At 32.5% G+C, this 24,267-nt stretch overlaps 1 protein-coding gene across 7 annotated transcripts in view; it reads left to right on the top strand.

The window, feature by feature from the left end:
* The window catches only part of LOC105488649 (follistatin like 5), an 813,494-nt gene that overhangs the window by 737,036 nt on the left and 52,191 nt on the right, over positions 1-24,267 (top strand). For 6 of the 7 annotated variants that reach the window (XM_011752911.3, XM_011752910.3, XM_011752913.3 and 3 more), the window contains 2 exons: positions 8,695-8,802; positions 12,890-13,014. In XM_011752911.3, the coding sequence (XP_011751213.2) occupies positions 8,695-8,802; positions 12,890-13,014 (233 nt within the window). Of the gene's footprint in view, positions 1-8,694; positions 8,803-12,889; positions 13,015-16,168; positions 16,869-24,267 lie in introns of those variants that run through there. The other variant, XM_024795001.2, reaches the window with a different exon arrangement.

A 24,267-nucleotide genomic window follows, 5' to 3' on the forward strand; every position in this document is an offset into this window, starting at 1 on the left:
ATGCTGGTAAAATTTGAAAAGAATATGAAAGACCAAATTAAAGAGAAAATATAAGTTAATGGCATGAAATACAAGAAGAAATCAAGAAAAAATGATTTTGTGACTGACCAAATGAATTAGGAATGCTGAAACAAAAAACAATTATCAGGTTAATCTAAAAATGTGTATCTTCATTAACTAAGCAGTTGATTTCCCATTTTTTCTCTCCACATGCTCTGGGAATAGCAGTACATTCCTAACTATCCTGAGGAATATGCTGGCTGGCAGCAATCTAAAAAGCTAGTGTAGATCTGCTGCTGTAATTCAGGTTTTTCTAATAGTCACTGTATATTCTCAGATATTCTACTATCAAAGACAAATCCTAGCCTTTTCTTGCTACATTTTGTCCCATGCCACCCTTTATCAGCCTTATTACCTCACTTTCTATAGCTGCCCTCCATTTGGAGAATAGAATCAAAAGCAACATATCAAATATGTTCCAATTGTGAAAAAAAAAAATGTAGGCACTTAATCCTTGGAGCAAAACACAGAGGCAGCAGTATGTAGTGGAAGTCACTCACTCAGCTCTGGAGAGGTATATGATGGGATTATTACCTGTCAATTATAAACAAGGGTTTTCAATTATGAGAGCTATTAAATACCTTGCTACAAAGAAGGAGAGTGAAAGAGCAACTGCAATTATGTGGGCCATTCTGGACAAACTATTCTACAGAAATGTAGTGATCACCTGAGTATATGGAATGAAAATTTCCATACTGGGTACATCTATGCAGTATTCTTTCTGAGAGGGTAACTACTTTTTGCGTCATGTTGTTGACTGTAAATATCTACCTCAAGTTTTATATATATGCTACCAAAATACATACATTTATCTTTTAAAAAATATGTTTTGCTATTTTTGAATTTACCTAAGCCTTCTTTTCTGCAGCCATGTATAATTTCATCCTGTGCACCTCTTTAGATAATGAGTTCCATAACTCTCCTACATGCTGGGTGAAATAACACTCCTTATATTTGTCTTAACATTACCTTAGGAGTATGTGAATTTTAGTCCTCAGAGCACATGCTTAAAGTTGAATTATGAATATGCCAATGACTCCATTTTTATACTTGAAAATAATTCATCTTTTAGAATTTTAAATTCTCTTGAGGTTTTTTTTCTAATTTAAAACAATATGTAAAATGGTTGATTTTACAGACAAAGATATCAACTTTTATTTTATAAATTAATCATCCTAGTAACCTAAGTGTATAAAGACATCACACATTTACATTTATGGTGAACTGCAAAGTACAAAGTTAATTTTGTAAAAAGTAAAGCATCGATTCTCAATTTGACCATTTTTGTCAAATGAGCCCAGATTCAAAGTTAGAATTTTTTTGTGTCCAAATGAATGTTTTACTTCTTTACTGTATGATGTGCTTTTATTTACCTATTTTTTCTAATCTGAGCATATTATACAGAGGCAACTAAGAATACTAATTGTAATCAAATTTTAGTTAATTTTCCCAAGCATTATAAAATGGTATACATTATACATAGTATGGATATAGAAATAAGGCAGTGAAGTCCAAAAATCAAAATGCCTTCTTGAAAAAAACAACAGTAAAGGAGATAATGTTACACTTATTGAAATTTAAACCTTGAAGTTTTCTTTTTCAGTCCAGTCAAACTGAGCACCTAGTATTTCATGCTATCCTCATCCATGAAATTATATTTCTGATTTTTGCATGTGTTTGACTGTGTGGACTGGTATTAAATGTGTATTTTGGGACTAAACATTCTTTAAAATTTAAACCGAATATTACATATTATTATTAAAATGATAAATATTTTCATGACAATATAAGATTTTTAAAACTATAATAAATTATTAGCATTAGGAGATCGTTGGGATATTTGTTTTCAGTAAATACATCAATATCATTTTTATCTGCAGCTAAAAAGTAAAGGTCATTTTTTTTAATGGAATCTATAAACTTGGTGTTGCTTTAAATGTCAAATTGTTTCAATTATTGCTTTTCACACCATCAAAGTTTTTGTAAGAATGTTATACAGGTGATGTTTTGTAGTATAAAAGATTAACTAGTAAACAACTGACCTCATTTTGTGGTCTATGGAGTACGATCAAGTTCTGCTTGGATACGGAAAGGGCTTATTGTGACACCTTGGGAGTATTCTTAAGTATCATCAGCAGTCTTCTCCATCATTAGCGTATTATCTTGAGAACTGCATCATTATTTTAAATTAGGTTCACTTAATTAGCCAGCTGGTACTTTCCTTGTCAGACTGATAAACAAGCTGTGCTTCACTGTTCCTTCATATCAAGAACAAACCACAAGTTCTGTGTATCTTTGTTGCTATTGTCAGTATTTCATGTTTAGAAGTTGATACAACTGGTCCATAACTAGGACATCATGTGTTTTAAATTTGTTTTATATGCACCCCCTCAAGAAATATGAATTTTTAAATACTATGTATGTTGAGATTGTGAGGGAGTTAAGTTTAGACAGCAACAAAAGAAATTTTAAAATCTCATAATATAAGTAAATTGCGTATCCTTCAACAATGTTTTAAAAATAGTAAAGAAAAAATGCTTTTATCAATATGTGTATAACTTTTTTATTATTTATATATTTTATGTTAACATATTACACAAAGCAATAAGGTAAAAAGTTCATTCATCATGACAATATAACACTGACAACAGTACTTGCATGAGAAACTGAGAAATGTAGATTCTAGAACTCATATATAAATCACGACTATTGATTGAGTACAATTTTAAACATTATTATTTGAAACATTTTTTTGAAAACGTTTAATAATTCAATAAAACTGCAGAAGAGAGATTGTAAATTAATAATGTCAATATCACCAGGTTAAGCAAAGTCTACTGTGTGAACAACATTTATTTTAGTGATTATTATGTAGGAGAGAAATTTCCAATATAGAATTGGAAGCTATCACTTAAATAAAATCTTACAGAATCATTCAGTAGATGCAAACTGATCCCCTTTGTTCTGTTATGATGGTTCCAATTGCCAGCTACAAGTAAGTCTCATTTCCATAGGCTTCTCAATACAGTTTGAAAACAACTTTTCTAGCAAAATAAATTCGGGTAGTCAAGTGTAAATTATGCTGCTGTTTGTGGTGGCACTTGTCTGTAGCTACTTGGTAAACTGAGGTGGGAGGATTGCTTGTGACCAGAAGTTGGAGGCCAGCCTGGGCAACTAGGAAGATCCCATCTTTATTTTTTTAATGTAAATTACAGTAAGCAATACATGAGCATTATATAGGTTAATTTTGAAATAAAATATGAGCACATAACTAATGCTTTTTCCTAATTACATATTCCTGAATAATGAATTCGCTTCATGTCATTTTTCCTAAATTAAATGAATGGTGACTGCATAAACAAAAAATGTGCACACCAGTGGTCTCCAAAGTGGAGCATGTGAAACCCAAAGAACTTACAGGTGACTAGTTATGGGAAGAGAATCCTGTGACATCAGTTCACAATTTTTTCATCTTAAAAACATCATATTGTATTTAATAAAAAGCTACTATAAGGACCAATATTGAAGGCCTGAATTTATCTGTATGTTGGATGGTCAGGTAACATATAGTGAACTCTAGTGTCTTGAGAAGAAAGTGGGAATTTTACAATATGAAGGGATCAACATTGGTACTCTTAGTCTTCTGTTTACTTTTATCCGTATAAAAGGAATAACAATAGTGCATACTTCAACAAAAAGATTGGTATGAAAAGTAAATTTTTTAAATTTGTGTCTCGTACAAATAAGGTCTCTGTAAAATACCTCATTAAAACAGCCAGGTTGTATAAGCTGAGTGCAGGAGTACAATTATTTTTGTTACATAAAATAATAATCTCAATTTCAACATCAGAGGAGAAATTTTTTAAGAAAATAAATAATAGTAATAATGATCATGATCTTAATAATAATAATTAGTTGCCATGCTACAAAATGTTGCAACTTACTTTTTATAATTAAGTAGACTTAGAAGTTGATTAATTATAAATTGAGAATACTATTTCACTAAGTATTATTCTAAGTGCATGGTTTATATCATTGACCTAAACAAACACAAAAAGCTTAACTTCTGGGAGCGTAGAATCTATTAGATGTAGGCAGATGATAAATAAATATAGTAAAATACAAATTATGCCATATGTAAGGTGGTAAGTGCTTTTGGAAAATGTAAAAGTGCAGAGCAAGGACAGGAGGGCTTGGGAAAGCTGAGGAGAAGGAGTGTGCACACAGGGAAGGAGGGTTTGATCATTAAATAGGGTGATCAAGCTGGCCGTGCTGAGAAAGTGAATTATGAGCAAAGATCTTGAGGAAGCAGGCATTGGGATTCTACGGAAGAACTTTTCAGGGAAAGACCCTCCAAAAGGCAGAAGCATGGATGACATATTGGATGAACAGCAATGGAGGCCAGGAGATTCTGTATCAGAGATATCGAGGAAAGTATAGTTGATGTTGAAGCTGGAGAAGACTGGGGAGGTGTCAGTTCAGGTAAGGCCAGGTGGTCATTATAAAGACTTTTGGCTTTCAGTCTAAAAGAAATTAGAAGATCCTGTAAATTTCAAGAGTATCTTAGCAGGTATTTTGTAAAATCCAACACAAAATTTATCTCTTCCAGAAACTGATATTTTGAAGCTGATTACTGTCATGACTTGTCTGATGCTTAAAGAATGAAAAAAAAAATCACTCAAACAAATTTGTGAGAAAGACTGATGAGTATAAGGTTAGAAGTTAGACACCATGTGATAATGATAATGGTGACTGTGTTCATGGGGATAGTAGAGCTATTGCAAAGGGATCATCATTTAGAAGGTAGATTCAATTGCTTTTCCTGAGGATGTGAAGTATGGGAGGAAGATGGCAGTCAAGGATGACAGAATCTTTGCAATCCTTTGCATAACAGGTGGAGAACCATTTCAACTCTTTCGTGACAAAGAAGTTCAGAAGTTGTCTTGTGGCAAAAACAAAATTTCTTATGTGTCAAAAATATTTCCCTTCTGTTCTATAAAAACCAATTGGTCTAAATTTACTAATTCTTTAAAGTCAATTTCAAGGGCATACGAGCAGGTATTTTGTAAAATCCAGCACATTATTTATTCCCTTGCCAAAGCTGATAGTATTAATAGTAACATATCTGCTTTTCTGACTGAAAATTGGGTCATGAAAGTATTATCCTGAAGGTAGCCATTTGGAAATATTTTTATCATTAATGTATGATTCTGTTGATGAAAATCATATAAACGTTTCCTGTATAAAATGTGTTATTTTATACTTGAAAACTTATAAATTTTCTTAAAATTGCAATTTTTCCGAATAAAGTATGTTACATTTTTTAATTTTGATCTGCATATATTTTTCAATTCTGGTGAACTTTTATAACCAGACAGCAAAATAACTGAATTTAGTGCAAAACTTTTGAAAAGCTGAAACAAAATGTTCAAAACTTTTAGAAATCATTGAGTAGACATTTTTCAAAGTCCAAAGTTATTTTGAAAATTGGCTGATATTTTTCTCCTCCAAATACATATATCCTAATTTGTTTGAAGGCAATTCATCATGAACTGCCTTCTGACACTTCCTGTAAAATATTTCCATAAGTTAACTTTTAAAAACATTCTCTTTCCATTCATAAAAATATTCATTCTTGAAGGCTCAATGAAAGCCTTACCTCTTTTCCTTATATTTTATCCTGCATTGTACTGCTTCCTCTGAGCTTTCGTAGCATGTGGTCCTTTTTATTTTTATTTTTATGACACACATCAAGTTATTTTAAGTGCTCTTTTCACCCTCTAGTCTGTAAATTCTTCAAGGACAGAAACGGGTTTATTTTCTCTTCTAGTCTCAGTTCTTTCACTTACATGAGAAAACATTATGATGCTAACAGTCACTAAATCATCTAGCTCAATTAGTGTTTCTAATGGAAGTAGTAGTAGTAGTATGAGTGGTATTTCCATGGTACTTAATACTCACCAGGCACACCCTAAGTACTTTACTATCTCACCTAATACTCACAATAACCCTTTGAAGTAGGTATTATTACAGTCTCCATTTTATTGTAGAGAAAACTGAGCCATAGAAAAATTTAGTAACTTCCCAAGGTACTATTATTATTGTTGTCATTATTATTTTAATGTAAGTGAAAGAATTAAAGTTTGAAATTGGCTTCAGAATAAATGCTCATAAACATGATCTATACTGACTTACAGTGATTCTCCATTAGGACTGTATTGCTTGCAGACATGATGGCATGTATTTGAGCCCCTTAGGTTTCTTTTTAACCTCCAATAGAGGAAAAAGACCCAAAGCAATGTTTTTTATACATGAGGCATAAATAAGAGAGCAACATATCCACACATTCCCAGGAATAACCAATCAACTAAGAGGGAGTGTCTTTCATATGCAGAGAGGTTCCCACATTGGAAAGGAACATAGACTATCAGATCCCATCTGTCCTTGTTACTGGCTGGACAACCACCAAGGAGTCTGATTCCGTTTCCTTATCCCATTAAATGTGGGTGTTAGCCTAACCTATGGTTTGTAGTATGTCTCTGTAAGATAATACTTATGAAAGACCTGGTGAAAAGAAAAGCAATTTGTGAGAGCTGGCAAACTGGAAATTTTCATTCAAATTGTTCCCAGATCCTTACCGTTACTTACAGACCTTTGATATATTCTTACAATTAAATAACAATGAGGTTTTTTTTTTTACTGTTGCTTTTGTCATTTGTGTTGACTATCTTATCTTTAACATTTTAAAGATCTAAAGATTATTCCATTTAAAGCTGCATACAAAATAGGCTATTACATTCACACATAGATTAAGTTTAACATATAAAGGGAAAAATATGAAAAATCAAAGGAATCTTATGGCTTTGTTATTAGTGTATTGATTAATGATGACTTTTTAGGGCTATATATGCACTGAAATTATTGATTAGTACATGAAAAAATTTAAATGAAACATCTGGCATTCTAACACAATTAATAGAATCCAGATTAACTGTTCCTTAAGCAATAAAGCTATGTAATTACCTAAATAACATCAAGTCTGGGAATAGCTGTTCTATTTTTGTGTAACTATTCAAGGTTATAAAGAATTCAGTTTCCTTTTATTTTTCTCCTCTGCACCCTCAAAGTATTGGGTTTTCCTCTTAACCTAATAGCTTCCTGGCCTCTAAATGACTTTGGAAACTAGAGGCTTAATATCCTCATAGAACAGCATTCAAAGTGGGAAATAAGAGAACATGTGGTGGAAGGAAGCCTTCTATTATCTCTGTTGATGGAATGGAGTATTATTCTCAGAAATCATGCATCATATTAATCTTTACAATACAGAACTAAAATATGCAATGTGACCACTCTTAGCCTCTGAAGAGTCTGGGAAACTCAGTATCAGTCAAAAGGAAATAGAATTAGTAATTTCCTTCGATCTATGGTGCTTGCCAAGTGAGCTACCTTCCCTGAGGACATTGCTGTCCATCTGATCCCCAAACAGTATACTGACTCTCTTAGCCAGGAAAAAAGGGGTAAAGACACTAATATAAAAAATGTTTAAGTGAGTTTGCTCCAAAATCCAATAATTATTCCAGTAATGCAAGAATATTGAGAATTTTAAATAGGCAAAATGAAGGGCATTATTTTATAAAAGAGATGCCTTAATAAGACTTAATTGCTAACATTTAATTTAAAATATGAATTTCCGTATTTCCAACCACAACTATAGTTTACCTGTTACTAATGCACTGAGAAGAACATTGCATTATGGGTAAGTACTTAGAAAATTCTCTAAGGATAGTTAATAGAGCTTTGGGAAGAAATGCTTTCACTATTGGATAAAGTTTGCTTTATTGGATACCATTTGTTTTATGTTACATAGTTAGAAAATATATAAGTACCTACTCCTGGAGATTAATTTTAAATGGTGTTAGCTTGTAATATGAATAGCATAAAATTAAGGTGAGTGAAATAACTTCCTAGCATCAATTTGTTTTCTGAGAATTTTATTTTAAGTAAACGCTAAATATTATAAATATTAGCAGAAAAACACATTTTCATACCACACATGGTGCATAAAAAAATAATTATTTTTTCTTCTGTGGTTTTGAATTTCTCATTAAGGAAACTTAATTAGCTGATCATTCGTTAGAATTACAGCCATATATCAGATTGTTGGCATTTTAACATTACAGATAGTAAAATCTCGTAACCGGAATTGGGATAAAATAAATCTAATAGTGTAAACATAGTTTACATTCAACACTTAATTAAAATGAATATATTAATCTTTTATATCTTGAGTTTCTAAGTAGCTTCTCCCACCTCACAATGTGCATAGGTAATAAATGAACTGAAAGCCATGTACAGTTGTGCAAATGATAAACAAAATGTTTATCATGTATATGATAATTGTGATCATGATAATCATATATTATAAAAAATTTAGAAAGATAATACTTTATTAATTTATATGAATGTATATGAATAAAGGATGATATTTTCAAATATCACATAAGGGCTTAGGAAATTATATATTTGGCAAATTAAGTTTTTAATCTGACATCTAAATTAGAATCTTCATAATTTCTGGCCTAGCTTTAAACTAATAGTTTAGTCTAAAACATTTTTTTCAATTCTTTATTGTAGGCAGTGAGCACAGACCCTGTCCCAGTTAAATTACACTATGACAAATCGCATGATCAGGTCTGGGTGCTAAGCTGGGGTACCTTGGAGAAGACATCACCAACACTACAGGTAAGTGCATCTCTGTATATTAGAGAAAATAAAGATCTTTAAAGCTTTCAACATTTTGTTGGATATTTGTGATCATTTAACAATGACATTTTTCCATCTGAAGACTACAGCTTTGATCATAACTAGATAGGCACAGAAAAGGGCAAAAAAAAAGTTGGCACTCATGTACTTTTGGACGGGGGAAAATCGTAGGTTATATGTATTAAAGGTTATATTTATATGCAAAAAGAATAACCTATAGTGACAAAGCTGATGCCATTTGGAGGAAAAGAAAGTCATAATTTACTTTTCAACAATTTTGGTAAAGCATGTATGATAGAGACAAAGAGAATTCGACAGCAAAAGCCTCAAAGCCATTTCCATTTTTCTCTAATCAGGTAATATTCTATTATCTGAGGAAAGGCTTATTTCTAAAGGAAGAATAGAGGTGTTATTCTTAGGGATTTTGCCTCTGCCTTGAAGTTGTTTATGTGAGAACTTGACAGATACAGAAAAAGAAAAATCTGCATTTTGGTTATGACCCTTTGGAACAGTCTTTAGACTTTTATAATTACAAGTTTAAGCAGAAACAGAAAGGGAATGGGAATGAGTGTTTGGTCCTGGAAATGTGTTTTATATTACAGTATTTTTCAAAATGCTTTGCGATTTTGCTACTGCCTCTCTTAACAAGACCCCAAATTATTAACTTTTGGACATTTTAAAATAAATTCTTTTAAATGAAATAATTTTATTTTTAATCAGTTGTCACTACCAAGACTTTTAATGTTTCTGAGTTATTTTCGGTATGGCAATATTTAACTTACAAATGACACTTTTATGTAAATAGAATATTTTAATACAGCTAGCATAATGATGGATCATTTTATACTCACTAGAAATATGTGTCATTTGAAACATTGAAAATATATTATAGTATTTTAGTTATTGAGTTTGCAAATCAATCCACTCTCAAAATTTGAGGTCTTAAAATTAAAGGATGACTCACAATTCTGTGAGTTGGCTACCTGGGCAGCTCTGCTGATATGATCTGGCAGCACTCATGGGCTCCAGTTATCTGATAACTTGGCTAGAGGTGGAAGGTTCAGAATGCCCTATAGCTCTCACGTCTATCGCATGGTGGTAGTGCTCAGCTGGATGCCTTGTGTCCCATGCATGTGACGCTCACCCTGCCTCGTCACAGCATAACAGTTTTAGGTTACAAAAGTGGAAGCTACAAGACCAGCTGAGGTATGGGCTTCAAAATGCACGTAAAGCCAATTTTGCTACATTGTATTCATCAAAGCAAGTCACATTGCCTACCCAGATTCAAGAGGATAGAATGATAGAGCCAATTTCTTGATGGACAAAGCACAATCTTCACAAAGGGCAACTTTTAGAATCATCTATCACAATATGGTAATAGGTGCTTGCTATTTGAGATTTTGTATTCATGCATACTCTTTGCAAGATGAATAAAACAGGTCAATATATATGATTTTTTAGAAAATATTATTATAAATTATTTTAATACACTATTAACCTTATGATTAGCATAGCTTAAAAGTTTAATTTTTTTATGTCTTTCTTTTAAAAAACTAAAGCTGCATATATTTTTATTATACAGTTTTCTTCAGAATTGATCCCATCCTCTCCCCTTTGATTCATGCTACTTGGATAGATTAACAACTTTCCCAGTGTTGCAATTCTGCCACAAAATAGTTTAGACAAATTCCTTTGACACTGTACACAGAAAAAAGCCTTCTGGAGGTGTTCTTCACACACATTATTCAGCCATCTAAAAATGGGTTCTTCATTTTTCTCTGGATGCCTAATAAAAATATTTTGTGCGAATAGAATATGGTAAATTTTAAAAATATTTGCTGGGTGGGAGTGGAAGGTGTCACAACTGAAAATACAAAATAAAGTGTAGGAATTCAGAAATATCCTTTAAAAAGGTATATACAAGAAGATTTATTTACATAAGATTTATGTGTGTGCATATTATATGAATATGGATATAAGACTGATTAGATAGATAGGTAGATGGATGGATAGATAAATAGATAGACTGATTGATAGATAGGCAAACAGTATGATAGGAAACCCAAGATCTCTGGATCAGAGAACAGGCCATTTCTCACTCATGGAGCATGTTAGTGTTTATGCCCCAGCCCTAATCAACTTTGGGTCACGTGGAGAGCCTAATGCTGCCCTGCATGTTCAGCACAGTTGCATGAAGGAAGTGGTACCCTAGAATTATGTCTCTACGGTTTTTCAGGCTGCTGTCATATCAGCCTATCCTCTGTCTGGACAGATAATCATCATTACTCTAGAATGTATGAAAATCTTCCCCTGGAAGAGGAAGAGTAGGTCATTTCCCTTGAATGTCAGTAAATGGTTCAAAGGAGATAATTCTCTAAATCTCTCAGGAGCAAGACACTATCACTAGTCTCCAAGGCATTTTTGCTGTGCCATTAGCCTTAACCCAAGTTTGCCAATGCTCTTTGCTGTGAAAGACCTGACTCTGCAGAAATGTCAAAATATTCATGGATAATCGTCTCCCAAAAGATTATCAGGAAACATTCACAAAGGAAATGGAAGTCAAGACATGCTTCCTTTGGAGAAACTGAATTCACAAAACCAAAAATACGGGCAAGCCCTCACTTGCCATTTAGTGTTTCCCATGCCATCATGTTGAAAGATTAGGCTGGAAGAGAAATCAATGCTGAAGTATATTCTCAAGGATCAGAAAATTATACTTATCTTTTTCTTTGTGTTTTAATTTTTATTATAATTTAATCCATACATCTTTGTCAAATATACAAGCAAAATATGTATTTTCTGAGATATTTATAATAAAGACTAATGTCATAATTGTAGATATATGATAATATTTTCCAATTCATGTCCTCAGATGGATTCTCAAAGATTTATCATAATTTATTTTACTTTTAAAAGTCATATATGTCTTATAAAAAATTCAAAATACTGCTTTAAAAATTATAATGAGTCTGTAATCCACAAATTTCACAATTGGAGTATAATTAATGTCTTATCAACTGCACAATAATTAAAGAAAATATTCCCAGGAAATAACTTGAAGTAGAGGCCTTCCGTTTCGCTATTGTTCAGGAAGTGGGCCCCAGCCAGGAGGAATTCCAATGAAACTCAATGGAAGTATATTCATTTAAATGAAGAAAAATTACCCTTTGGGAAAAACAAACTAACTCTAAAACTAAAAATGATAAAATAAAATCTTGTCATAAAAACCAAGGAGAAGCTTTAGTCATGAGGGAGAATCACTATTTAACTTAGTCAGTAATTTAGGAAGTTATTTTGATGGCCATATGTAGAAAGTATTTAAAAGGGGATAAATTAAAGGCAGGAAAAAAGCCCTTTAGAAGGCCACCAGAACAACGGTTGTGCAGTAGGAACGATGAAAGGTAACAGGAGTGTAAACAGATGTAAAGAACTAATAGGATTTGGTAACTAACGGAATAAGGGAAATAAACTAGTTTAAATGTAGTTGACCTTTTCTTTAAAGGACTATAAAAGTTTTTTAAAAATTCATTATGAAAGATGAAATATCTTTTATTAAAACACTTAAACCCGCTATTTTTCAATGATAGGAGGAAAATTTTTTAAAATATGGATTTATGTATTCTAAGATTTTAAAAATTTAAAATGTTTCACATGATTTAATTTGGAGTTTTCAAAACTATGTTGCCAGTTATGTTATACTTGAAGGGATTTTGTCCTAATATCACGCATTACATGTACGTTTGCATTTATTTTTCTCATTATAAGAAAATTAGGATTTTTATAATAAATAAGTTGCTTATATGCCTATTTATTTTATATTTTAAGCTGAAATTGTTCAAGACAAATATTTTTCTATTTTTTCTTTATAGAAACAACAGTTTCTATATTGAAAATAAGCAAAACATCACCGAATTGTAATTTGTGTAATAATATATTAATTTTAAGGATGGCATAAAGTCTATGCAAACAACTGCCAGAAACATTTATTTCATCTCTAAATAAAATTAAAACCTATACTACGAAGTGACTGCATTGTTGAGGTCTAACCGAGGCGTGTTCTGTTTAGGTAATTACCCTGGCCAGTGGTAATGTGCCTCACCACACGATCCACACCCAACCAGTGGGAAAGCAATTTGACAGAGTGGATGATTTTTTCATTCCCACCACAACACTCATTATCACCCATATGAGGTAAGTGCTAAGTTGAATGATTGACTTTTTAAAGATTTATCCCCAATTTAATAGAAAGCCATGTGAAACTTAGTTATAAAACAAATACACTTGTATAATTGCACTCGCTTTAGCTTTGTCGTATCGGCTTACTGAACCTTTGTTTATCAACATTAGTGATGAGTTTCCCGTCAAATCTTTCTCTTTATGCCTAATGGAGGTGTGAATTTGTGAAAATACAGTTTTATTTTTAAAAATTACTTTAACGATGTTTTTGTAAATTGTCATTAAGATTTTTCTGACTGGGCTCTTACAAAATGCTGGCATATCCCCCCAAAATAAATAATTTAGAAGATAAAATCACTTCTCAAGTGGAGAGAATGTTAATTGAAACTTGGTATGGAGAAGCAGCCACAGTCATAGAAATGTATTCAATATAAATATTTTGTTCACTCTCTAGTCATTTTTAGATCACATTGTAATTAATATAAAATTGTATTAGGAAATACAAGAAGTTGAAATGAAATGTTTGAGGTCTGCACTTTCAGAAAAGATGCTAGTGTGTTTTATTCTTGATGTATTCACAAGAGGCGAAAAAGTAATATTAACTTCTAGTGATAAAACTGCAAAGCTTTATAGAAGAGATTTAAATGCTAAAATGAGAAGGTTGGCATATCATGATATTTAATATTATGTATCTTTAAAATCTATTGAAACAATTTAAAAATATTTGCTTAGCAATGTTAAAAATGAATTTGGACCAAACAAAGATTTTGACCTTTTTCTCAAGTGAATTCTGATGTGTAGGAACTGCTCCAGCTAAGTTATGTGAGCCATTATTGGATTATTGTGCGTATTTGTTTCCTTATTTAAATTAAAAATTGTATCATCTAAAAATTGCAGTTGTGAGAATTATGAAAGACTGCATAATTCAACTTTGCAAGAAATAAAAAGGGGGATTAATAAATCAGAATTGTAACTCAAAGACAGAATAAACTATTCCTTGCAAAGTCAAGTATATTTTCAAAGCTTGATATATTTGTCAATCAATTAGCCATTATTTTCAGAACGCCTATTATGTGCTCTGCAAAAAAGTGATTAAATAACATCATGTGCAGGCGGGGCATGCTGGCTTACCCCTGTAATCTCAGCATTGTGGGAGGCTAAGGTGGTGGTGTAGCTTGAGTACAGGAGTTCAAAACCAGCCTGAGCAATATGGCAAAACCCTGTCTCCATTAAAATTTCAAAAATTAGCTGGCACGGTGGCGCGCGCCTGTAGTCCCAGCTACTCATGAGGGTGAGGCAGGAGGATTGCTTGTTCCTGAGAGGTGGAGGTTGCAGTGAGCTGAGGTCACACCTTGTGCTCCAGTCTCTGTAACAGAGCAAGACCCTGTCAAAAATAATAATAATTATTATTATTTCAAATGTTTATGGAAAATAAATTATTGAAACTACAGACTATCTGATGAAATTAATAATGTTTGGGTTCTGATTGTAATAGCTCAGGGACTTAAAAATCAGAGTTGGACTGAAATGGCACTACTTAAAATGATATCTGAAAAATATATGAAGCTTTTATACATATTTAATGAAGATAAAATTTCATTTGTCATTGGGTGTTATGACTAATAAATATTCCTTTGCTATTTTCAAGTTATTGACAAAGTATTAATAACCAATAATTAGATATGTAACCTTTGTTTTTATCTCACTTGCTTATTCCCTATTACTGTATTTAATATACTATTATCAATCCTCCTTATTTTTTTTAAATGTACTATTAGTACAATTTCTTTGAGAAAAGTTTTAGTGTGTATGACACCGCTAGGTATAATTGTGTATAGTTGAGAGTGTTTTCATCCTATAATATGTGAAGTTATCATTATATTAAAATACCTACTGGGGTCAAGAGGATAGACTTTGGTGTCATGCAGTAAGTATTATTTGTAATTCTGTGTTTGTAGATATAATTTATATTTTGTCAGACCATAGTGTCTCTTTGGGTTCTAAATGATTACCTCAGAGCTGGAGGTGGAGCTAATATTAATTCAAAAAACATCTAAATATTGTGAAGAAGTGTAAGGCACACATTTATTTTAGTTCTATATATTATGAAAAAGAGTGAAAAGTATAATCAAGGATATTTTTAAGCATCTTTATATTCTTTTGAGGAGTGTGCAGTGAAATGCATGGGTATTTTGTCACTACTTTATTTATATGTATTTAATTTAGTAAGAGTAATTTAGTAAAAATAAAAATTAAATTATGGCAATCCTACCTGCTTGTAGAATCCCATTTTAATGAACGTGGATGATCATCAAATTTCTTAGTGCAGCTCGAAGTAATTACTCATTTTACTACAGTGAATGCGAGGAGTAAAAATTAACATGCGTTTCCAAAAATAAACTGTTAACTATGTAAGGTAGTTTCAACATAATGAGAATTTATTCCACATCAGGAACACCTGAGTGATTGGATATGGTCTTTCCTCTTACCAATTTCATATAGTTTCTTTCTTTCTTTCTTTCTTCTTTTTTTTTTTTTTTTTTTTTTGAGACGGAGTCTCCCTCTGTCGCCTAGGCTGGAGTGCAATGGTACGATCTCGGCTCACTGCAACCTCCACCTCCTGGGTTCAAGCAGTTCTCCTGCCTTAGCCTCCCGAGTAGCTGGGATTATGGGTGCCCTCCACCACACCCAGCTAATTTTTGTATTTTTAGTAGAGATGAGGTTTCACCATCTTGGTCAGGTTGATCTTGAACTCCTGACCTCAAGTGATCCACCTGCCTTGGCCTCCCAAAATGCTGGGATTACGGATGTGAGCCACAGTGCCCGGCTTATATAGTATACTTCTAAGCAAATTCAGCATGTATTTAAATATGTGCTGCTGAGATTGAATCGTTATGAATTGTGTTTTTCAGAATTTGACACTACTTTCTGACTGTTGGGCTTAGTAGAAATTTCCGTACCAGGCAGAGGGTGTGAAACATATGTGTTGAATTAATATTAGTTTTCTTTCTCTGACTCTACATCACATTAATCTGCTTTTCTCTCATGCTGGTACACTTATTTCATATAATTTATATCTTCAGTGTCTGAAAAGCTTCTGGACAAGTGTCAGGCTTTTATATTCTTAGTGCCTAAAAACCACTGGACGCTTAATTTATGTTTCTCATAGGAATGGAAGTAAAGAAGGAAGAAATTGGTACACTATTTTCTAAACAAGATTATCTGGTACTGAGGGAAGAACTGTGTTTCCTATATATGGATTTCTCAGCCTCCAACACATTATCAGCGTTAAGCAAATGCTGTGTTCAGAGCACACAAATTGTGTGGAACCAGTAACTACGGTAATAAGAATTTACATCTGCTGTCAGACAGATCTAAGCCTGAATATCCCAGCAACACCATTCACCATTGACTCTGGTGACCTTAGCCAATTTACTTCATTTCTTTCTAAGGACTGGAATAAAATAATGCTTGAGTATTCAGTTGCTCACTAGTTGTTGTCCAGACTTCATAATCTTCACTGGGACACTGGCTCCCCATGGATTATTTACCATTTTCCTGAAAGTCTGTACTTTTCCCTGCCTGGCTTCATCTCATTTTTTCCTCCAGTTTTTCTGTTTCTGTGCCTATGATTTTCAGGCTTCTTTAATCTTTAAGCGTATCAGATAAGCATGCAGTGTCATAAAGTAAATCATGACTGAGGAATTTAAGAATACCATTTAAGACACATTTTCAGACTTGAAGTTAGTAAAAAATTTTCTTTAAAAATTTAAACTTAAGCAAGAAATTAATAAATCATGGAAGCCATAGTTTTAAAGTTGAAGAGATTATGCAATGCAAACGGAGTATATTTTGGAATGACATAAGAAGTATAAATTCGTTATAGGACGAATTTCAATTTAGATTTTTATTTCTATAAATAAACATATACAGATACATAAAATTAAAAGTGACTGTTAAAAATGAAGATGAATGTAATTCTCATAATAGTCAATTATGTCTAATAAAATTTGAAATGATAATACGTTACCTTCAAAATCAATTGTAGACAAATATAAAGCAACGTTTCATTATTCTATGTGTAATTTGTATCCAAAAAAGTAAGTTTTATAACTCAGTTGTCATATTAAATTGAAATTACAATATCATTACATGTAACTAGATATATTTGAATATTTGAAGAATATTGTAATTCTACTATTGTTAACTTTTTAAAAATTTCATGGCTAATGCATAGGAGATTTGGTGAGTTTTCACAATGCTTGTGTTAAACTTCAAAACAAGTAATTCTCATAAAGCATGAGGATTTACATAATCAATTATTTTATTTTTGATGCCATTGTGAAGAGAAAAATTAAATATCAGTTTCTTATGTGTGAACATTTTAGCTTGCTGTGCAGGTGCAAGTAGAATTTGCATAATAAAGATCAATAGGTTTGGCAGTTACATGTTATATTTTCTTTTATACGTAAAGATTCTAGAAAGGTAAGGAGAATTGAGAAAAGAGGAGGAGAAGCTAAGAAGGTGGCAGATATTAGGCAATGAGTAATTTCCATGGAATTTTTCCATGAAACCTCCCTGAAAAAATCTTCACTAATCCTTCCTGAGAATTATTTGTTTGGGGCAGAAGGGGGATGAAAGTGAGAACTACATGGAGACCAAAGTGGTGCAGAGCAGGGAAATATAATAAATCTGAGTGCAGGATACCAAGAAGGCCCGAAAGTGTAACCTACCAAAATGCAAGAATTAGCAGAAGTCTTTCCTAGAGCTTTTGACATAGCAGGAATAAAATGTGTTGTCAAGAGAATAACAGCAAGATATCTTCACCTAGATTGCAAGGGAACAGCTAACATTTGGCTTATTTGGTGTTATAAGTAGAAATCCTTTAACGTTCTCACTGACTAAAATAATACCTTTGATACAATTTAAAACAAGCGCCAGTTGATTAAAAAAAAAAAACAGATGTATTATAACTGGCCCTTTGTAGCACCTGCAAATCATTCTTTTCCCATTTCTTCTCCTATCTCTCCCAGTTAGAGTTCAAGTACAAACACATTTAATCCAATCTCGCTGAAACATGCTGATGTCAATTGGCACACAGGGCACTTAGAGTAAATTCAAGGAGATGACTTATGATTTATATATCCACTCCAGGGCTAGTCCTGTGAATAATAAGAGAAGGCATAAACTCAAGTGATGTTATTTGAGATATCTTGAAAGGCTTACCTACTCTTGAAACCATCCCCCCCAACCCAAACTACTATTTGATTATATTGTTTGGGATTTCAAACCACTTCTCTCATTTTTTGGGTTATATTTGTATAGAAATCAATCTCTAAATTGCTCTTATTTCTTGAGAGGAAAATGCAGCAGTTAGGAAATTGATATGCTTATTATTGCCATTTTTGTCTAGGGGTTGATTGGTTGATTATGTAGTGTCTTAAAATGAATGTTTGTACTGGGGAGGGTGTGCGTGTATGTGTGCATGCACATTTATTTATTTCAGTCAGTGATTACATGATAAGCAATAAGATGAACAGAGATATTTGTAAATCACACTGACAGGGAGACTTTAAGCAACAGGCATTTATGTAAAATCCTGAAAATGCCACTTCCCACAACTTTTTCCTCCTCTGTTAGCTTGGTTCATTTGGCATGACTTGACCTGCTAAATGAAACAAGTAAACAAACAACTAGTGTTCAAAAAGTTTCCTTATAACATTCCCCCCCTCCCCAGCACCACACCCCAAGATGATATTGGTTTGGACTCGAATATCATAGGGTAATTCAGGAATTCAGTGAAGTGGACCTCAGTGTTACTCTTCAATTTGAATGTGCTGGAAAGGACAAGGGTAGCTGGAAGGCGCTCCTTTAGGATCCTCAACGGTGAAATAAGTGCTAAGAGTGCAAGAGTACTTGGAGCCAAATGGGGGTAGTAAGGGGTAAGGATTTATCGTGTTTCCGATCAGTAGTAATCCCTGCACAGCCAAAGGCTATGGCTCTTCTACACAGATGAAGTAAGATGAGAGAATAAGTAGCGGACACCACTCTGGCAGTCTGGAGAGTGGTCTATAGCACTCCTTTTCCATCATAAATTACAGCGAGGAAATGATTAAGAAGGGATTGAGTTTGATATATGTTTCCTTAAAGCTCCTCCAAGGGAAAAATAAACATTCTGTGAAAGTGAAAGTTAAAGTATATCATTCTCCCCCATATTTTATCAAATCCGTTAAAGCAAAAATTATATGTATGGCTAACCATATATCAAGACAACTCATCTTATGACTTGATTCATGGAGAGGCCGGGTGTATGGAGATACAATTTTAGCACTAAAATGCTGTGGTTCCGTTGAAATCCTAGCACGGAAGAAATTGAAAATACCTTTTGTTCCATGGCATTTAGAGAAAAGTACAATCTTGGGATGATGAGCTGCAATTAACATTGTTTCAAAAAATGTTTTGTAGATGAAAATCTCACAAAAGTCACAATTCAGTGAGGTGTGTTTTAACTCCTTTCATCCTCACATGCTAATTCCTCCCACAAAGAGATATAAACTAACAAAGAATTCTAAATATCCCAGGAGCCAACTCTGTCTATACTCTCTCAAAAAGTGAATATTGAAATACACATAAGTTCTGAAACTGTGACCTTCCCTTTCCACAGTTTCTCTTACCTTCTTTACTCCCCCTCTTCACTCCAAATACAAACTATATTTTCAGAACCTGTTAACTCATGGGATCCTTAGATCCCCAGAGCTACTGCACTATCTGAAAGCAGAAGATATTCATAAATTATCAAAGTATATACATATACTTTTATATATGCCTGTGTGTATACATATGCAAACCGTTGTTAGCAAACCACCCAGCATTCTTATATGTGTGCAAAGTTTCATCTACATAAACACTGGATAACTTTCCTTAATCTTATTTCTAGTGAAGTAAACACACTGTACCCGTCAAGCTTTGATCTATAATGCCACTCTTTCTTTTTCGTTGTGGTTACCTGGTTTGCTTTTATTTTAAGCAATATGTTCAACTTTGTTTAGCATATTAATCCAGGCCACACATTGAGTGTAAAATGCTTAGACAGAAAAAACAGAGTGCTTTTCAGTGTGTCACCTTTATTATTTCTTGAGTTAGAGAAACCTGTCTGCTACCCTTCTTAGTCTATGTTCTGTGTTAACTGTGCTCTGCTCTGACACTTGTAAGAAAGGAGTCTTGTCTCCGAAGTGGGTGAACATAATAGACCTGCACCTCTTTCCACAGAGTATTTTGTTAGTCATATTCCTAGCCCACATTTGCTATGTAATGTTTTTGTTGTATGGGTGAATGAGATTGGATTTAAAGAACAAGTTATTTTTAACATATGCATATGTAATTATTTTAAAAAGGAAGATTTTTTATGGGTATTATTGGTAGACTCTAAGCTCTAGAATTTAATAAAGACTCTAAATAAACTTATGCTACAACAATTTTTACTGAAGAAATCAATGGAGCACTAATAACACATAATTTAGAAACACTCCACATTGCAGATTTGACTCTTGAGTTTTATTATGCAAAGTAAAATAGCTCTTGCTTCTTCTCTCAGAGGTCCTTATGCTAACTCATCAAAGTGTTCAGTAAAACAGGATTGTTGATCTCACAGGATCCAGTATTCTCTTAAGAGACAGCTGTGGTATACATATATAAGCGAATATATATGCATATATAGGTACTTTTTTCTTTATTACATATGATTTTGGGTTTGCTGATAATGGTAAATCACACTTACTTTACCCTAAACAAGTCAATTATGTGGTTGCAGAGATTACTCTGTTTGCTCATTAGTAAAAACACTCCCAAATATGAATTAAAATGCATAAAGAAATATGTCAGTAGTTAAGACATAATGAATACATCGAGAGAGGGGCAGAGTTCATTGTAAGAATTTAAGAATTTTCTTATATGAATTTAAAGTGTACATTGCATGGCCTATTAATACATATATCTAATACATGCAATATTTTGAATCAATCATACATAGCATTAGCTAGTTCTCATAAAATTTTGGTAAAGAAAAAGATAATGTACATTGAGGTTTTTAATTCTTTGTATAATTAAGTGGATATATTACTTTTCTGTCAAAAGAAAAGGGCGCATTATATATTTTATCATAGCATCTTATTTTATGAATTTATATTTTTCTTGATGCAACTGTTATTAAAATGATAAAACTTCAAATACAGGAGTATATAACTTAACAGAAACTCTTAAAGCATTCTACTGTGGCTTAACAAAGCAACACCATTAAATAAATAATTTTATCTTTGAGAATACATACATAAAATAATGGTAAAACATTTTGGAAACTTTCTGTGAATGTGACTAAATGCTTATTTTATATACACATCACTTTTTATTTTGTTTGACCATAAAAGCAAGATTAATTTACATGTAAAATTAGTGGTGGTGGCTGTGCAGGCAGTTGTGGGTGGGCATCAGTGATGGCCCTGATGTGCTGTATCTTCACAATGTTCAGTGGCTGTAAAAATTATTCATTGTGAATCCAACTGAGGTAATATTTTGTATCATATTATTTGAGTTATAAATCTGCTGATATATCTTCACTATAGCTATCCATGTACAATAAAGAAATTACTGGTTATTTTGAGTCAAACAAATAATATTCAGACAATCACATTCCTGTTTTCATTTAAATTAAATTAAATTTTTATTTTATTTAATTCAGGCATTATTTCACGTTTACTTTTTCTGATACAATGTTTTATTTCTTGCTTTTCCTTTTGAACAAGAAATAATGCAGTAAAATGTCAGGTTTTAGAGTTCTTTAAGATATGGTTCAAACAAAAATGAAGTACATGAAAAGGATGACACTGAGCCTTTAAAATGAACCATAACAGGGAAATCCAGCAAAGTAGTGGATATGTGGAGAAACTGTATTATATCTAAATTGTCATCTGTCATGGATGAAAATGATGTGTTGATAATACTTTTGATAGTACTTTTGATAACACTACAGATCAATTTTAACAGATACATTTGAAATTGATGTGTTTTAAAATATCTTAATATTTTAAAATACTTGAGAACAGTTTTTGGACTATCATAATATTTGGTTTACAGAAGGAGAATAAACAAGGCTTATTCTTATTAAATTCATTGTCAAAATTTCAAATTCATTAGGGAAGCATGTTTTCTTACTATATTTATGCAAGTAAAACATTAAAAAATTCATTTTTTATTTGAAGTCTTTAAGGTAAATAATTGAAAGAGATTAACTTTTTTATTATGGTAAACAGTGACTTTATAAGTCAAGAATATAAATTTTAGTAGGAAATAAATGAATGACAATTTTAAAGAAAAGCGAACTAGATATATGAGAAACTGAAAGTAGAGGTGCTATACTACCATTTATTCATATGGTCCAACATAGAGTTTCAGTAATAATTTCTAACTTTCCCTTTGTCCTATGCACAATAATCATTTGTAGTGTTTCTCTATAATTTCCTTATTTTAATATTGATTTTAAAGTCTGAATTTATAAATCAAGTTCGAGTTTACCATACCACTTCCATGCCTTCAGGCTGTATTGCTCAATTGTAGATTTTGTATTTATTGCTAAGGTTATTATATATGTTAATAGTGATTAACAAACATTGAGTACTTACTCTACACCAGATACTGAGCTAAGCAATTTTTATGCTCTGTCTCATTTAAAACTAGCAGCAACATAAATTTGTATTCCTATTCTATAAATGGTGAATCATTTCATATGTATTAGAACCAGCTATAAACTCAGTTCAGTCCAAATTTAGACTTACCACTCAATACATTCTAGAATTGAAGTTATTTCCTCATTCTTGGGGTAACACCTAAAGATTGATGCACTCTACAAGTTATCCCAACCTTTGCAACACTCCCTTTTCTCCCATTTACCTGCTATTACTACAACAAAACTTCACTCCTCACAACAGATCTACACCATATTTTTGTGCCTATCTGTATTTACTTGCAGAAAACTTTGTTTCTTTATCCTCTCCCTAATATTAATAAATCCTTCAAGGTCTACCTTAAAGCCACTGTTCATAAAATTTGTTGAAATTTCCCTAATTGAAGTCTTCTTGGCATTTTGAATTTTCATTATTTTTCATTTGTATGAGATACAAGCAGAAGCGAGAATTTGAGATCACACAGACCTAGGCTGGAAACTAGATTTCCAGCTCCTTTGAGACCTTTAGCACAGTATTTAATATCTCTTAGATCAGTTTGATTTTCCTCTTCCAAAGGTAAATGATTTCAGAAGGGAGAGAGAAAAAAATATAGTGTTGTGTCAGTGGTCCCTGCAGACCCTGCAGTAATTTTTGCTGTCTGCTCATGTCTAACTTCATAAAGTCTGTTCATTAATCTATTCTTCCCCAGTCTCACAGACACAGCCCTAAGCTGAGGCCCCTTGCCTCTCAACTTCTAAACACAATTTACTCTTTCCTGTTTTCTCTATTTATCATTTTCTCCATACTTCAGTTCACCAAACAGAGAACTACTAGATTCCTCTTTCTACGTTAGATCTAGAATGATATAATACTCCAAAGGAAAGAAAGAAAGAAAAAAAACCTCAAAACTCAGATTTTGTCTTATTTTGCTACAGTGCTATATAAATAATATTATAGTTTTTAAAAAGCTTAAAAATAAAAGATTTTTTTCTTGTTGCTTATAGATCATGTCCCAACTACACCGAAGCTCCCTCTTTCAGCAGCCTTATATTCTAATGTTGATATGTGGACATCATGTGATCCAGCCAAGAATAACCTGAGTAGCTCCCGCACTTTCCGGCTTTCACATCATTACTCATTTTGTGTAAAGTGCCCTTTCCTATTCTGATTTAGATCCTCTTCTTATCAATCTGCTGGCCAAACTCAGTATCACTTTCAACTCATGCAACTTTCCTGCTCCTCTAGTCATTTAAGACAGCACCCCCCTCAGAAGTTACTTCGTGTTGAAGGCATTCAACCTTACATCAGTTGTAAACACACTTCATTGATTAAATAAGATTGCATTAAATAACCAACTTTTCAAATACCAGACACAATTCCAGGCTCCAATAGGAAATGGCGTACAGATTCTGTCTTATTTTGCTACAGTGCTATATAAGTATTATTATAGTTTAATAAAAGTTTAAAAATGAAAGATTTTTCTTAAACTCATACTTTGGAGTAATAAGGATATAGATCCAAATTCATGTTCTGCCACTTACTACAGTGTGAT

Source organism: Macaca nemestrina, chromosome 3 (assembly GCF_043159975.1).
Source record: "Macaca nemestrina isolate mMacNem1 chromosome 3, mMacNem.hap1, whole genome shotgun sequence".
Lineage (NCBI taxonomy): Eukaryota > Metazoa > Chordata > Mammalia > Primates > Cercopithecidae > Macaca > Macaca nemestrina.